This window comes from Hemiscyllium ocellatum, chromosome 1, assembly GCF_020745735.1.
Source record: "Hemiscyllium ocellatum isolate sHemOce1 chromosome 1, sHemOce1.pat.X.cur, whole genome shotgun sequence".
Classification (NCBI taxonomy): Eukaryota; Metazoa; Chordata; class Chondrichthyes; order Orectolobiformes; family Hemiscylliidae; genus Hemiscyllium; species Hemiscyllium ocellatum.
In genome coordinates, this window is record NC_083401.1 from 123166129 (window position 1) to 123182697 (window position 16569).

The 16569-nt window shown below is 39.3% G+C and overlaps 1 protein-coding gene across 5 annotated transcripts in view; it reads right to left on the bottom strand.

Moving 5' to 3' along the window:
• Window positions 1-516: 516 nt before the first annotated feature.
• Window positions 517-16569, bottom strand: part of cc2d2a (coiled-coil and C2 domain containing 2A) — a 210618-nt gene continuing 194565 nt past the window's right edge. For 4 of the 5 annotated variants that reach the window (XM_060831764.1, XM_060831753.1, XM_060831782.1 and 1 more), the window contains 5 exons: window positions 13900-14034; window positions 13452-13574; window positions 11911-11969; window positions 9540-9717; window positions 6891-7150 (listed from right to left, as the gene is read on the bottom strand). In XM_060831764.1, the coding sequence (XP_060687747.1) occupies window positions 6962-7150; window positions 9540-9717; window positions 11911-11969; window positions 13452-13574; window positions 13900-14034 (684 nt within the window). In that variant the 3' untranslated portion in view covers window positions 6891-6961. Of the gene's footprint in view, window positions 610-6890; window positions 7151-9539; window positions 9718-11910; window positions 11970-13451; window positions 13575-13899; window positions 14035-16569 lie in introns of those variants that run through there. The other variant, XM_060831773.1, reaches the window with a different exon arrangement.

Below are 16569 nucleotides of genomic sequence, written 5' to 3' on the forward strand. Positions count from 1 at the left end.
GTCAGCATAAATGCAAGGTTAACAGCATCTGCCTGTCTCACTAACCCTGCCCCAAACTGTGGTAATGGAAGGACGCCCCATGCCAGCAGGGAGACCCTGTTGGATAGAAGCCTTTTACTCCCATTGGCCAGGAAGGCTTGGTGGTGGGTTGTGAATGTTGCCCATGGGAATGCTTACCTAGAACTTAATTGCTGAGGTGGCAGGAAGGTGTCAACACACCCAATTATTTGCCCTTTATGCCACCTTCAGGAAAACTTACATGCTGTGTGCCCCTGTGCTACAAAACTTGGGCGATATTTGTTTCTGGGTTGCGAAGTGGTAAGTAACATTTGTTCCACACTGTTGACAACTAATTACCATATGTAAAAATTAAGTTTCATTTCCCATCACCAACATCCAGGGGATTATCTTTGCCCTACAATTTAACTGGACAAACCACATAAATACTTACTAGAGCAGGTCAGAGGCTGAAAATTCTGTGCCGAGTCATCTCTTGGTGCTCCAAAGCCTGTCCATCATCTACAAGGTATAAATTAGGCATATAATGGGATGCTGTCCACTTGCCTGGATGAATGCAGTTCCAACAATACTCAAGAAGCTCGACACCATCTAGGATAAAGCATCCCATTTAAATTATAAGCATTCAATCACACATCATAAACATTCAATCCTTACAGCATGAACACACAATGATTGCAGAATGTACCACTGTCTGTTCCGATATAACACGATAGCTCATATGAACCCGCGATATAAGAAAATCATGTAATAGCAGCACACTTTAAACCAATGGGACTGGAATCATGTTATAGCTAATACGAGTAAGGAAAGTTCACATTCTACAAATAATAGTGTACATTCTTCAATGGCATTATAGCCAATTTGTGTTGAAGAAACGCTTAATATAGCAGAACTGACTGCATCGACAAGTTGCACTGCAACAATTTACCAAGCTTCTTTTGACATCATAGTCATAAGATGTAACCTCTACCGTACAGCAGACAAGGGTATTACAGGCATGGGAATATCTCCAAATGCCCCTCCAAATCACACACCACTGACTTGGAAATTGAGAATCCAGAGTCACATGTAGATCAGACCAAAGAAGGATGGTAGCTTTCCTTCCCTAAAGTGCATCAGATTTTGTTTTTGCAATAATGGTCACATGGTTACCATTAAGCCATTTTAATCTTAGACTTTTGAAAAAATCAGATTCAAGTTCCACTATGGTGGGATTCAAACCCATGTCCCAGGAACATTAGGAAGTAGATTACAAGTTCAACGACATTACCATTACATCATTGCTTCCCTTGCTGGTGTTAAATTCTACTTTTTGGCAAATGCTCAGTAATTTTATACATGGTTGTGCAGATAGCCTCTTTCAAAATCTCTTTCTTCTTCTAGTTTTATGTTCTTCCTATGTACAATCAAGTTTTTATATCTATTCAATTCCATCTACAAATATGAACTACATTAATGCTTTCCAAACTTGTTTCTAAGAGCCCATTTTAATGCCTCACTTTTGGTGAGAATCCAAAGTGAAAACTGGGAGAGGAAGGAAGGAGAGAAAGAGCTATGGGTGGATGAAGGAGGAAGAGTTGATGAGAGGGTCAGAGTTAGATCGGGAATTCAAACATGGACTAGGCACAACAAAATTATGGCAGTGCTACATTTTGCTGTTTGGCCCTAGGGGTTCATTAGATTAGGACATGTCCACAGATAGAAAAAAGTGCACGCTTAAAGGGGCCTCAACGTTAAGACTTTTTAACCTGATCCTTTGCACCACAGTCACCACTCCTTCAGAATTCATGACCACAATGGCTCATCCTGCGACTCTACCAGTTTTGGAAGCCCTGGTCTCGATCCTAATCTAATTTCTTGACTCCCCTGACTGATCCCATCTGTTCACTAACTGCAATCCCAGGTTTTGTAGCTTTGTGAAACTAACCACATTACACAGCAACATTAACACGAGATAGTTTCAGGTCACTCTTTAATCCATATGGAGCAATCAGGAATGGAAGCATTGTCCAACTCTCACCTCTGGCTTGGCCAATTCCATTTTCATGATGAAAACTACCTAATGTAGCACAGACCGATGATTCAATATTCATCACCTTTGTATGATATAGCTATATTATAATTTTAGTAAACTGTAGTAGAAACTTCTTCAAGGTTTACATAACACAATTTAAAATACCACACCAAGTATCCTATCCTAAAGAAATACTTGGGGTAAACAGTTACCTACATTTAAAATCTTTCAGTAGAATGAGATTTTTAAAATAGTCACTCATGGGAAGTGGACATCACTGGCTTTTATTATCCATCCCTATTTGCCCTCGAGAAGAGGATGAACTGCCTTCTTGAATCACCTCAGATAACTCCATGAATGCTTTCAAGAAAGAGTTCCAGGTTTATAATTTAGCAACACAGAAGGAGTGGCGATATACTTCCAACTCAGGATTGAGAGTAGCGTGCAGGTGAATTTGCAGTACCCACTTATTTCCTGTCCTTGTCTTTCTCAATTATCATGGTAACGAGTTTGGAAGGTGCAGTGCAAGGAGCTTTGGTATTTTTCTGCAATGCAATACTCATTGCTGCCAGTGACGATGATAGAGGCAGTGGATATTGTAATACTAATCAAATGGGCTGCTTTGCTCTGTATGGTGTCAAGCTTCGAGTTCCTGCACTCATCCAGATCAGTGGGGAGCATTCCATCATACTCCTGACTTGTGCCAGTTAGATGATGGGCAGGAGAGTCAGGAGTTGCTTCAATTGCTACAATATTCCTAGTGTCTGAGCTGCTCTTGTTGTCACAGCATTTAAATTGGCAGTCTAGTTCTGATTTTGGTCAATGGTAATTGCCAGGATGTTTACAGTGGGGTTTCAGTGATGGAATGACAGCTTGAATTGCCTTACTGGAGATGATCATTGCATGGCATTTGTGTGGCATGAATGTTACTTGCCACTTGTCAGCTCAAAGCTGGAAATTGTTGCATTTGAACATAAACTGCTTTAGTATTGGAAAAATCATAAATGGTGCTGAACATTGAGCAATCATCAGCAAACGTCCCCATTTCTGACCTTTTGATGGACGCAAAGTCATAAATGTAGCAGCTGAAAATGGTTTGGCCAAAGACACTATCCTGAGGAACTCCTGCAGAGATACCATGGAGCTTACAGCCCACCAAACACCACACCTGTAATAATCGTAACAAATTCAGCCAGCTGGACCTCACAGAATAGGAGTGCCCTAATTGGGGCTGTTAATCTGGCCCAATCAGGGAGCCTCGGCTGACATAAAAAGGTTGAGTGTCAGCGATACTGACAGTTTAGTGGCTGACTCTGTATGAGGCAGTACTATAGTCAAGGAATGATGGATGTGGGGTGCAATTACAATGTTTAAAAGACATTTGGTTAAGTACATGAATAGGAAAGGTTTGGGGGGATATGGGCCAGGAGCAGGCGGGTGGGACTACTTTAGTTTAGAATTATGTTCGGCATGGACTGGCTGGACCAACAAATCTGTTTCTGTGCCGTATGATGCTATGACTGTTCAGATGTAAACAAAGGGTGACTTGGGGACTGAATACCAGCCTCTCTAGAATTACTTCAACAAGCGTCTTTCTTTGTGCCAGACATGACTCCAACCAACAGAGAGTTTTCAATGTTTGAACCAAGCCTTCAATGAGATCAGGAGCTGAGAGGCTCTGATGGAACCCAAACTGGGCATCACTGAGCAGGTACTGCTTGATAGAACTGTTGATGATACCTTCCATCACTTTTTTGATGATCAAGAGTGGCCACATGGGGCGAAATTTGGCTGAATTGCGATTATCCTGCTTTTTGTGGATAGGACATACCTGGGCAATTTTCCTCATTGTGAGGGAAAAGCTAGTGCTGTCACTGTTCCAGGACAGCTTGGCTAGGGATGTGGCAAGTTCTAGAGAATGAGTATTTAGCATTATTGATGGAAAGTTGTCACAGCCAATGACCTTTGCAATATCCAATGCCTCCAAGTGTTCCTTGATATCACATGGAGTGAACTGAATTGGCTGAAGACTGCCATCTATGATGCAGGGGACGACTGGAGAAGACTAAAATGGATTGTCCATTTGACACTTCTAGTTGAAGATTGTTGTGAAATTTTCAGCCTGACCTTTTGCACTGATGTGCTGGACTCTCCATCACAGGAGATGGGGGTATTTGTGGAGCCTTCTCCTCCAGTGAATTGTTTAATTCGTCCATTATAATGTACGACTGGAATTAGAACCGATCTACTTGTTACGGAATGACTTAGCTCCTTTTATGGCATGCTGCTTATGCTGTTTGGTGAGCAGTCCTGTCTTGTAGCTTCATCAAGCTGACACTTCATTTTTAAGTAATATCTGGTGTTGCTCCGACCATGCCCTTCTGCACAGTCCACTGATACAGCATAAAATGAGGGTGTGAGTGTAAGCTGCAATGAGATTCTAGTTTTTTTAAAAAAAGTGACATTCATAAATTTAACAATGCATAATTTAATATTTCAATACCTGACAAGTACATTTCTCTATAAAAATACAAATGTGGATAAAAACATGTATAAAATTCTTATATAAAACATCTGCAAATCCTCAGAATAGAATCACAAATGGATTAGGGTTTACAAAAAAAACTAATAGCACACCATATTTTATGCAAAAGATGTAAAATGTCAACAGATTCCATACAAAATCTTACTTAAATGCTGTTGGAGCAGTGTGTACCATGTTTGGCTGCACAGTATAGGAAGCATAGCATCTAATTTGCATTCTATCAGGAAAAGTAAATATTAAGACCGATACAAATTTAAGGTGTTTTCATTCAACAAGAAATTTTGGGATGATTTGTTAGAGGTGTTTAAAATTAGATATGAGAAACGATAGAACCATTAATTTTAGTGATTTAATTCAACTAGAACAAAGCCACATAAATATAATGCAGGTGATTTAGGGGAAGACAGCAGTAGATTTTGATTTTTTTTAGATTAGATTAGATTTTACAGTGTGGAAACAGGCCCTTCGGCCCAACAAGTCCACACCGACCCGCCGAAGCGAAACCCACCCATACCCCTACATTTACCCCTTACCTAACACTACGGGCAATTTAGCATGGCCAATTCACCTGACCCGCACATCTTTGTGACTGTGGGAGGAAACCGGAGCACCCGGAGGAAACCCACGCTGACACGGGGAGAACGTGCAAACTCCACACAGTCAGTCGCCTGAGTCGGGAATTGAACCCGGGTCTTCAAGCGCTGTGAGGCAGCAGTGCTAACCACTGTGCCACCGGATTTAGTTATAAAGATTTTAGGCTATGAACTGTATTACCAGAATTAATGACTTAAGCAGTCAATTTCAATATTTAAGAACTTGGTTAGATTGAAGGGAAGAGAATAAAAGGGATATGGGAACAGAGTAGATAAATGCTTGCTAGTACAAAATTTAAACATTGCTAAAAGGAGACTAGACACCGAGGCTTTTCATCTTGTACTCATCAGATCCAGGATGCAAGAAAAAGACTTGAGTGAAAGAGAATGAAAATTATATAAAAGATACATTTTGTATAAAATGGCTTGTCTTTTTTTCCAAATCTATTTCTTCCATTCTCGTTTTGGTGAGTGCATGACAAAAAGCTTTAACATCTGTTTCTTTTTAGCAAAGAACACAATAGACACATATTTGACCACTGCTCAGACAGAATATAAACATGGATGACTCCTGGTTTATGAGTTGTAATTTATATCACAATCTCTGCTGATGTTTTCCAATATTAAAAACATTACATTTTTTTTGTTGTAATTCAATGTAAATAAATACTTGTAACACACAATTAAACTCATTTCTATGAAACAATTGGGTTCCATATATCTTACATGATCCCTGGAAGAATGGACTGTCACAAATTCCATTACTCTTATCATGCAAGTTATTTGAACAAATATATTCGTACAGTTGACAGATTTACAAAATATTATGGCACATGTAAAATGCTATTCCTGTGGCTCTCAGCAGACAAATCAAATCATTGTACAATTATTGTTTTTGAGTAAAAATTATTGTCTTAAAAACTACAAGCACACCTCATATATTAAAACAGTATTTACTGTGATGAGTAAATTGATTAAACATGGACTTTAGAGGTCCCACATGGTTTTCACTAAAGTAACAGAATGTGAATGGAATGAAATAACATAAAATATTGTAGGATTAACTTATTTTCAATTATTATGACCTGATTAAGCAAAGGAGGAATCAAATTACATTGTTTAATTACCATAGATGTCAAACACTTTCTGTGAGGAAGAATAGCTATATGGCCTAGGTAAAAAGTTGAATCATGGGTTTATATTTTTATAACAATTTTTATGGCCCAGACTAATGCAAATTCCAGCAAAGAAATATGAAAATAGTTTGGTATAAAAAGCTTTTAGTCAAGGGACATTTGAAATAGTTCATTTTTGTAACTTAATGTAGGTAATAGGTCTTTGTATATTTATATGATAATTTTGAGCTTTTTTTCATGTTGTTGTATCTCACTGTGTTACTTTGTTATTTTAGCTCTGTGACAATGAACAATTCTTATTAATGTGGCATACTTCTCTTTTAGAGAATAAAAGAAGCCAGTAACTTTCAAAGGAACATTTGTTAATTTGTTTCAGGCATCACCCGCTATCACGATGTCACACATAGCTCTTTTAAATAAAGAATATTGATAGGATATTTTTTGAAATCAAACTTTAAAAAAAAGGTTGGTTGTAAATTACTTCCACTTGGTATTAACTTCACTCTGTGTTATGTTTAAAGCAAATAAAACTATGATTGGATTCAAAATTTAGTGCAATAAAGACACAACACCATCTCAAGTACACAGGATATAAGCAATGCTCACTTTTCTGCTGAAATCAAAAATGGTAAGGATTATAGTTATATTTTTGTTATCTGCTGCGCACCAAGGATGCCACATAAATCCAAACAGACAAAATGTTGTTGGGATACGGGTGAACATACACAGCCAAAGCGAACTCCACCTGAGGAATCATTGTGTTATGGACGCCAGTGCTATGTACAGCTTCAATAATGGGACTCAATTCAGAGAAAGACATATTAATGGGAAAGCCAGAAATCTGCAGAGAAAAAAAAGTGACAGAAAGTGAATGAAGACCAACTTCTTCATTGAGCAACAACAGCCTGTTCAATAACCAGTACATTAATTAAATGGGGCAACGACTCTCTAATACTTAAACAACACTTTTAAGGCAACCTAAACTAAATGGTGAATTCTGAATATTACAAAAGCCAAATTCTGAAGCAGTTCTGAAGAACAGTCATATTGGACTCAAAACATTAACACTGTTTCTCTCTCTGCACTAATGCTGACAAACCGGAATCTCTTCAGGAATTTCTGCTTGTTTGAGAATTTTTAATATTGTCTATCTATCTAATAATGGAAGAGAAGAAGAAGAAAAAAAGGTGTTTTCTTTGATTTGAAGCGTGGAACTATTTAATGTAAAGACCACAGCAGGGGTTGTTTAAATAACATTGGTCAATTCAGTCAAATTATGCTGCACAATTGGATAATGCATACATACATGGAATTGGTATGGACCATACAGCAAGTTTCCAGTATGAACAAGGTTTTTTGATACCATCTCAAAATTACATTTCATACTTTCTAAAATAGGTTAGGATCTCATACTTAACATCAACAGAGAAATGTACTGAAGGAACTTAAGGGACTAAAAGACAATAAATCTCCAATCTCACAATCAAAACACTCTAAAAGAGGTAGTTGCAGAGAGACTGGATGCAATGGTTATGATTTTTCAAAATTAACTGTGTCCTAGAATAACCTGGGTAGATTGGACATTAGCAAATGTAACTCTGATATTCAAAAGGAAGGAGAGAAAAAACACAGAATTACATGCCAGTTAGCCAGAAAGACATCAAGAAAATGCTAGAATCTATTATTAAGGGAGTCTTAACAACCACTTAACAACGCACATGGAAAATCATGCCATGATCAGACAAAGTTAACACAGTTTTGCTGTAGAAAAATTTAATAAATTTCTCTGAGTTTTTATAATTGTGGTGAATATGGATAATGGAATTTTAACATACTCATTTGATTGTTATACTTGAGACGTTTCATGGACTAAAATGATTTTCAAAAAGAAACATGGGACTAAAATGACTGTAGTGGTCACTTAATCACAGACCGAGGTAGAAAGTGGAATAATGACATAACAAATGGAATAAATAAAATGACATGCATTGAGATCATTATGTTGTTGAAAGACCTTAAAATCAGGGTCATGAAACTGACAGCTCCTGCTCTATTTCAGACATTTATGTTAATTTCACACATTGAGAGACTGTGCTATTTGGTTTGACAGCATAGATATGGAACAAAAAAACCCCAAAGACCTGTGGGTGCTAGAAATCAGAACCAAAAACAGAAATTTCTGGGAAAATTCTGCAAGTCTGGTAGCAACTAACAAGAGAAACAGATTTCACATTTTAGGTCCAGAAACCCTTCTTCAAAATGGAAGGTGATATGGAAGTGGTTTCCTCTGGCTGCCGTGAACAAGAACATGATGGTACAGACTTTAGACAACGGTCAATCATTCAGGACTGAGATGAGGAGAAATTTCTTCACTCAGATAGTGGTGAATTTTTGAAATTCTTTCCCCCAGAGTATTGTGGATACTCCAGTGAACATATTCAATATTGGGATGGACAGAATTTCTATCTCCGAGGAAATCAAAGGATACGTAGGAATATGGAGTGAATTAGATTGACTGTTATTGCAATTAATGTTGAAGGAGACTCAAGGGACCCATGATTTATGCTTAGTCCTATTTCAAAAAATCTGCTTTGATTCATTTATTCCTTCACAGCATTCCTTCACCTTTAAATACCCTTGCGATGGAGATGGTGAAAAATAATTTAAATGTACAAACATACTAAAATGCCAGATTTGCAGGATCATCAGTCCTCAGAAATACTGCTCCTGTAGTGAATCACTGCAGTTACAGGTACAATGGTCAGGGTTGTGAGTGATGCCAGACAATTGAATCAGTAAATTTTAGGTGCTGATGGCAAAGTTGAGTCAGAGTTTGAACCTTGTGGGACAGCAGGTCTAAGGTATTTCAGGAAGAGCAACTGTGTATCTGTTAAGCACAAATGAGGAAGGAAACAAGAAATCAGCTCATGAACTCAGTGCCCCAGCCATGATGCTCACTTGTTGTTGAGGGTGAAAATGGGAGGGAGGCTTTTGAGCAGCAAAGAAGAAAGCGCTGAGGTGTGGAGGAATGAACAAAGTTGTGGGAGATCACCACTACACTTGCAAATTATTTAGAACAAATAATAAATCGAATTTCTACATTTCATTCAATCTTAGGAAAACATATTTGGGTTTTAAATAACTGTATAAACCAGTAAGTTTCTAGCATAGCAAATTTTGATCCCTATCCCAACTTCCTGTACTGTGTTGAGTTTGGAATTGGTTATTACCCTATAGTCTCCAAGCTGATTTTGCAGTTCTGCGCTATGGTCATCTCCAACTTCCCCACCACGGCTGAACTCCAGCTTTGGCAGGAACTGGCGAAGGGTAGCGGTACAGTATCTGTTCCATCGAGTTGGATGCCTTGGTCTCCATTCCATAATCTTCTCTTTCAAGATCTTTTCAATCCTGCATGAGATGACATAAAGGATAATTTAGTTTTTAAAAAAAATTATATCAAGTACCTTAATCCCTTTAGAGGACTGATCATGTACAATGGAGAACAGTTTAATAGGTTTCTTTAGTTCTGCAACACTGTTCTGGAACGGTCTGAGGTAAATGCCATGTTGTACACTCTGTGTGTGTGTGTGCAGGCCCCCTGTATATGGACCAGAAGAATGCAGCAAGTGCACACTGTGAGCTCAGTCAGTTATAGTCACAACTTGATGTCTGATCTATTTTGGAACTTGACCCTTTTTCTGAAATATATACAACAGGGATTCTCTCGAGTGATATTTAAAGTCAGGCTACACCATTCTCCTTCTAGATGAGGTACCTTCACTATCTGACTTGCAGCAGTTGAGTTATCGGAAGTCATCTTTGACAAGACGTGTTGCCAAAGGTTTGGAAGTAGTTTTGTACTTTTGAAGGCTTGAGAACGGCTGCAATCAGGAGGTTCACAGTTTAGAGGGAGATGGAGTAGGAGGTGGGAAGAATGAGGACTCTCAGCAGAGACCTTTCCCAGGTAAGTTTTCCAGGGTTTCTTCTCCTACCTCTGACCCAACCAGAAACAGTGTGTTTGGCAACTGTGCTTCACTGAGGAAGTGATAATGTAACTAAGACACCTCCATATAGACCTGCAACTTCAAAACAGGGCACGGATGACCCACTAACCGGCTGACAATGTGACCACTAGTCTCAGAGTCTATACCATTTGGTCCATCCTGGTTGAAGTATATGACAGTCAGTAGGTCAATAGTTTGTATATCACAATACCAATGAGGACACCAAGCAAGGGTCCATACTTAATTGTTTTTTTAAGAACAGATAGGAGGAGGAGTGGGCACATGAACAGTTTGTTTCAGGTACTGATAACACTTCTTAGGATAGGGTCTTCTGACTGGGTCAATGGTCAGGGCCATCAGGGTGTGTCTGAGTGAGACAGATGAAGGCACTCACAAGGCAGGATAGCAGGAGCCCAAGCCTTTGTACACACCTGATCATTTTAAGGATCTCTCAGTCTGTTTGATGAGAGTGTGGACTGCACAGTGGATGAACTAAACCCCATACCATTGTATTACAGAAAGTTAATAAAGCAGAGGGCATGAATAGAAATGTAGCGATCACAGGGGACAGTATATTCAGGAGGACTGACAGTTCTCTGTCCAGGCTGTGCTTCCTGCCCATTGATAATGAGAGGAAATACACTGGGAGGGGAGGGATACGGATGATGTGATCCACATGGGCATCAATGACTTAGGTAGGCTGAGGAAAAAGTTTCTGCTGAGAGAGCCTGAGCAGCTCAGGGTTAGATTAAAAAGCAGAACTTCAAAAACTAATAGCTCTAGATTATTGCAAGAGCCACAAACTAAGTGACATAGGGCAAGCAAAATTAGAGAAATGAATGTGTGCCTTAAAAATTGGGTTGTGAGGAACATGTTTCAGTTGACATGACATTGGCTTCAGCGTGGGAGCTGTACAGTTGGGATGGCCCACACCTGAACTGTGCTGGGATCAGGCAAATTGTACAACTAGGATGGTAAACAGGGTTTTTCACTAAATTGGGGGTGTGAAGGGATCAAGTGAAGGGTGATAAAGTGAAGTAAAAGGTAACAACAACAAAAATGAATATGGGGACTTTTGAGTAATGATTGTCAGAGTGTGATAGGAAGGGACAGAACATACAAATGTAATACTGGCACGGCAGACATGACCAGAAATTGTAAAAATGGTCAAAAAAGGGGTTTAAGACCCTGCATTAGTAACAAGGTAGATGAATTCTTCATACAGATGGAGATACGTATGTATTATCTGATAGGCACTACAGAGACAGCATGGTTGGTGATCAAGATAGGGACCTAAATGTGGAAGGTATTTCACATATTAGAATGATAGAAAGCTAGGTTCAAAGTGAAAAGGTGGTGCGTGTATGTTATGAACTGTAAGAGGAAGTGGTGGAAGTGAGTACAATCACAGCATTTAAAAGGAATTTGGGTGGAAATATTAATAGGAAGGGTTTAAAGGGACATGGGTCAAATGCTGGTAAATGGCACTCGGTCAGATTGGGATGGCTGGTCAGATGAGTTGGACCAAAGGATCTGTTTCTGTGCTAACAAAAGATACTAAAAATCACAAATTCAATGGAGAGTAAATCAGTATTACTTGTCCTGAAGCTCTACTGCAGCAGCCTTGTCAGTACGGCGATAAACCAGCTCTTCTGGCTAAAACAAAAGCAGCAAAAACACATGAACATGTAGAACACATGTCAAAGAATCTCACACAAAACAGACAATACTGGTACATTTTCAAAGACAAAACTAACTGAATCAATTTATGGCATTAGCTACAAAGATACTTTACCTCATAGATGTTTGCTAAGCATAGAAGGAAATGATAATGACATGAATGTTTACATCATGGAAAGAGACCATTCAGCCCAGTGTGTTTCTGGGAGCACTTTGTTAAACCAACCTACAACTAACCTCACTCCCATACTCCTTTTGATAACTTTATCAATATTTTGAAACATTTTTCTTCAGAAGATAGCAATGACAATCAACCACCTGCTGTGGTAAAGCTCAAAGCTCCAACTAACACCCCCCTCCCCCACCACATCAGTTTCATTTTTAGTCCCTCTCCTCACTCAGTGTAACCCCATTATCTTTGTTTCTTATTCACTCTTACAAAGCCAGTTACAGTTTACAAAAAAGTAACTTAAATCTCCTGTTAACTTTTGTCAATCCATTGAACATGTCCCTGTGTAACAAGGTTATCCTTCTCAAAGGAATTTCTCTCTTCTCACATTTTCCTATTTGATCTATACTGTACAAACTTTATAGCTGTTCTACAAGTATAATATCCATTTCATAATGGGATACCTAAAACTAAATCTAGTCCCTTGTGGTCAAACATTCCTTTGGAAATCTTTATTCTTTTTGTTTACTTTCATCCTCTTATCTATGATGACAAAAATGGCAATAACCTTTTTATATTTGACTGTCTGCATTTGAGCAGAGAGAATTGCTATATACTCATAGATGAGTCAATCTTTATTCCATTATAATGCTCTTGTTGGATTTTATTTGGGCCCAATGAAGAATGCATATTCTTTCTGTATAAAAGTCGACACTACCACTTTTGACCTAAAACACTTCTATAAAATTCAATGTTTACATTAGTACATACAGTATTAAGTTGATAACCCCAACCCCATTTACAGTGTCAAATATTTCCCGTTTCTGTTTATTCTTCAAAAATATATTATATCACATGCATTCACATTAATGTCTTTTAACTGTTTGTCCGAGCAGAATATTTATTAGTACTCTATCCAAATTTATCCAAAATGTTGGAATATTTTCTATTGTTGAACAATCAGCCTGCATGATACATTTTCTACTGAGTGAATTAGTTCTTGCTTAATTGACTCTTCCTTAAGTTGCTACTTCCGTTTATAACACAACAGCTTTGCCATGATCAGTCATTAGTTGCTGGTTTGCATTCCAACTTTTGATGACTGCCTCTATCTAGCTGCACACCTACATTGTTGTAGCATGCACTAGCACACACTTTTCACTTTATTCACAGTGCAATAAAACATCACTGTACTTTTCTGACAAATATTTGCAGCATGACTAACATTTTAGCCACTATTTTATTCATATTATAGTCACCTTATAAACAGAATCTCTGTACAACTGTACCTGCACACTTGACAAGCCAGGAAAAGGAAAGTTTCGTGAAAAAAATGGCTTCCAAAGGTTGGGTTTGCTGGTGTCAAAATGTACACGCATGACAGTTTCATATTTCTGTACATTGAACCAGACCTAGAAAATAAATCCCACAGAGATTAGCCCAAGAGAGAAAAAAATTGTAATGGAGCCTTTTCATATATTACATTGATGTTAGAAACAGCAACAGTATAAAACACTAACTGATTAATCACACTTTCCAAAAGTGCATGTTAAGGATGTAATGTTTATATAACATTTCTTTGTTTAGAATCTGGAATTTCTATGTATGAAACAATTCATCAAAGTAATTCATCAGAGCTTCATCATCAGACTGGTTTTAATTTAATCACCTTTCAGGATTCAGATCCTTTGCTAGATTTCACTGCCATTTCAAGAAGAATGTTTAAGTGAGACTTACATTATCAGCACTAACCAAACAGCTGACACTCTGCAATGGACAGAACGCATCAAACTGTCCATAGTACTGTCCAGTGGTGGAGTTCCAGATCACATACTGGTTCTGTTCATAGGTCAGTACATATGCTGTTGGGCCCTGAAAACAAATTTGAGCATTGTTTTATCATGAACATTTTTATATCAACTCATAAAAAGATTACGTTAAAAAATTAATGGTGACATAAATCTGAGAAGATAACTACAAGGTCAATGTCGTTTATGTTGTTTATATGGAGGTTTCACACTTCTAGGTCAAAATTTTCTGCTCTTGCTAGTGGTGAATTTGAAGGTGGGAAAGGCATTAAATCAGTTCACTGATAGGTAGCTGAACCCCATCGCTGTCCCACCTCAGCCAGAATTAAATTCTAGGCAAGACGACCCATGGTCACTTCCAGTTTCTGCCAGTTGAGGCCCTTGAATGGACAATTAAAGACCATTAAAGGGCCACATCTAACGTACACTGAGAATAACCAAGTCGCAGTTGGGTCTGTCATCAAATGGCCTGGACAGAACTACTCAAACAGTGTGGATTGCTCTATTCGCCAGACAGAGGTGACTGCTCAGTGACTGGGAAGGAGTTGCCTGGTTAACATTGATTTTGAACTGCATGAAGCCACATGGATTAGGGCAAACACAGACAAGGAAACACCCTGCTGATTACTGCTTACTGTCTGCCCCTTCACCTGATGAAGATATTGACTATCACCTGGATAAAAGTCTGAGGACGACAAGAGCAAAGAATAGACTCTGGGGTGGGGGGGGGGGGGGGGGGGGGGGGGGGGAGGACTTCAATACCCATCACCAACAATAGCATCATTACTGCCTTAGCTGCGCAAATCCTCGAGCTGCTGGACTGGACCTGCCGCAAGTGACAAGGGAGTGAAAAATCTATTTGACCTCATCCTCACTAATCTACCTGTAACAGATATGTCTTTCTGTGATCATGTCAGTAGCAATGATCATCAAAGTCTTGTTTTCTCATTGAGAATACTATCCTCCATGGGGCGCATTTTGAATAGATCGAGTAACTCAAGACTGAGCATCCATGAGATGCCAGTATTCAACTAAAATCAAAATCTCTTGTCTTGGCTACTCCTATTTTACCAATTTATCCTAATTAACCTCTTCAGAGATGTAATTACACACTTCCAGAGGAGGTGAGACTTGAACCTGGCCCTCCCAGTCCAGGAGTAGGTACACTACCACCACACCATAACAGGGCCGTTGGACCATTAGCATCAAGCCAGGACATGAACTCAGATTCAGAGAAGAGGGTAGGAGAGCATCCCAAGACCAGCAACAGGCAAACGTAAAAGCAAGGTGTCAGTCTGATGAAGGTGCAACACAGGACTACTTCCAAGCCAAATAACAGAAGCAGCATGCAAAGACAAGGCAGAGTGATCCTCAAACAGTGAATCTGATCTACAAACTGTGGCTTTGCAACATACAGTTATGAATGGCAGTGGGCAAATAAAATAACTAACAATAACTAACAGGTGGAGGATCCACAAATATTCTCATTTTGAATGTCTGGGGAGGACAGCACATCACGGCACAAGGTAAGACTGAATCATTTGCATCCAACTTCAGCCAGAAGTGTACGCTGCATCATTGCCTCTTCGGGAAGTCCCCAGCATCAAAAATATCAGTCTTCAAACAATTTGATTCACTCCATGTGATTTCAAGAAATGGCTGAAGACAAGGCAATGGGCCCTAGCAATATTCTGCAATCATACTGAAGACTAGTGTTCCAGAACTAGCTACAACCCTAGGCCAGTATAGTTATAACACAGTCCTGGAGTTATAAAGGTCAAAAGCATTGTTTTCTCAGCCTATCAACATTCCACTTTTCAAAAACAAGGGCCAAACTATAATAACCCCATTTTCCAGCACTTGGCCCATAGCGGCACGGTGGCACAGTGGTTAGCACTGCTGCCTCACAGCGCCTGTCAGACCTGGGTTCAATTCCCGACTCAGGCGACTGACTGTGTGGAGTTTGCACATTCTCCCCGTGTCTGCGTGGGTTTCCTCCGGGTGCTCCGGTTTCCTCCCACAGTCCAAAGATGTGCGGGTCAGGTGAATTGGCCATGCTAAATTGCCCGTAGTGTTAGGTAAGGGGTAAATGTAGGGGTATGGGTGGGTTGCGCTTCGGCGGGTCGGTGTGGACTTGTTGGGCCGAAGGGCCTGTTTCCACACTGTAAGTCTAAGTCTAAGCCCTGTATACATTGGTATTGCAAGTGCACACCTAAATGCTTATTAAATGTTTTGAGAGTTTCTGTCTCTATCACCCTTTCAGGCAGTGAATTCCAGATTTTCAACTCTGGGTGAAAGACAGTTTCCTCACATTTCCTTGCCTTAAATCCATGCCACACAGTCACTGATATCTCCACAAGATCTATCCTATCTACGCCCAACAACATTTTATACATCTCAATTTTGTCACCTCTTAATTTCTTCAGCTCCAAGGAAAACAACCCTAGTCTATCCAACTTCGCTTCATAACTAAAACTTTCCAGCCCAGACAACTTCCTCTGCACCCTCTCCAGTGCAATCAGACCCTTCCCACCCGACAATGTAGAAAATTGCCCAGGTACGTCCTGACCACAAAACGCAGACAAATTTAACCCTGCCA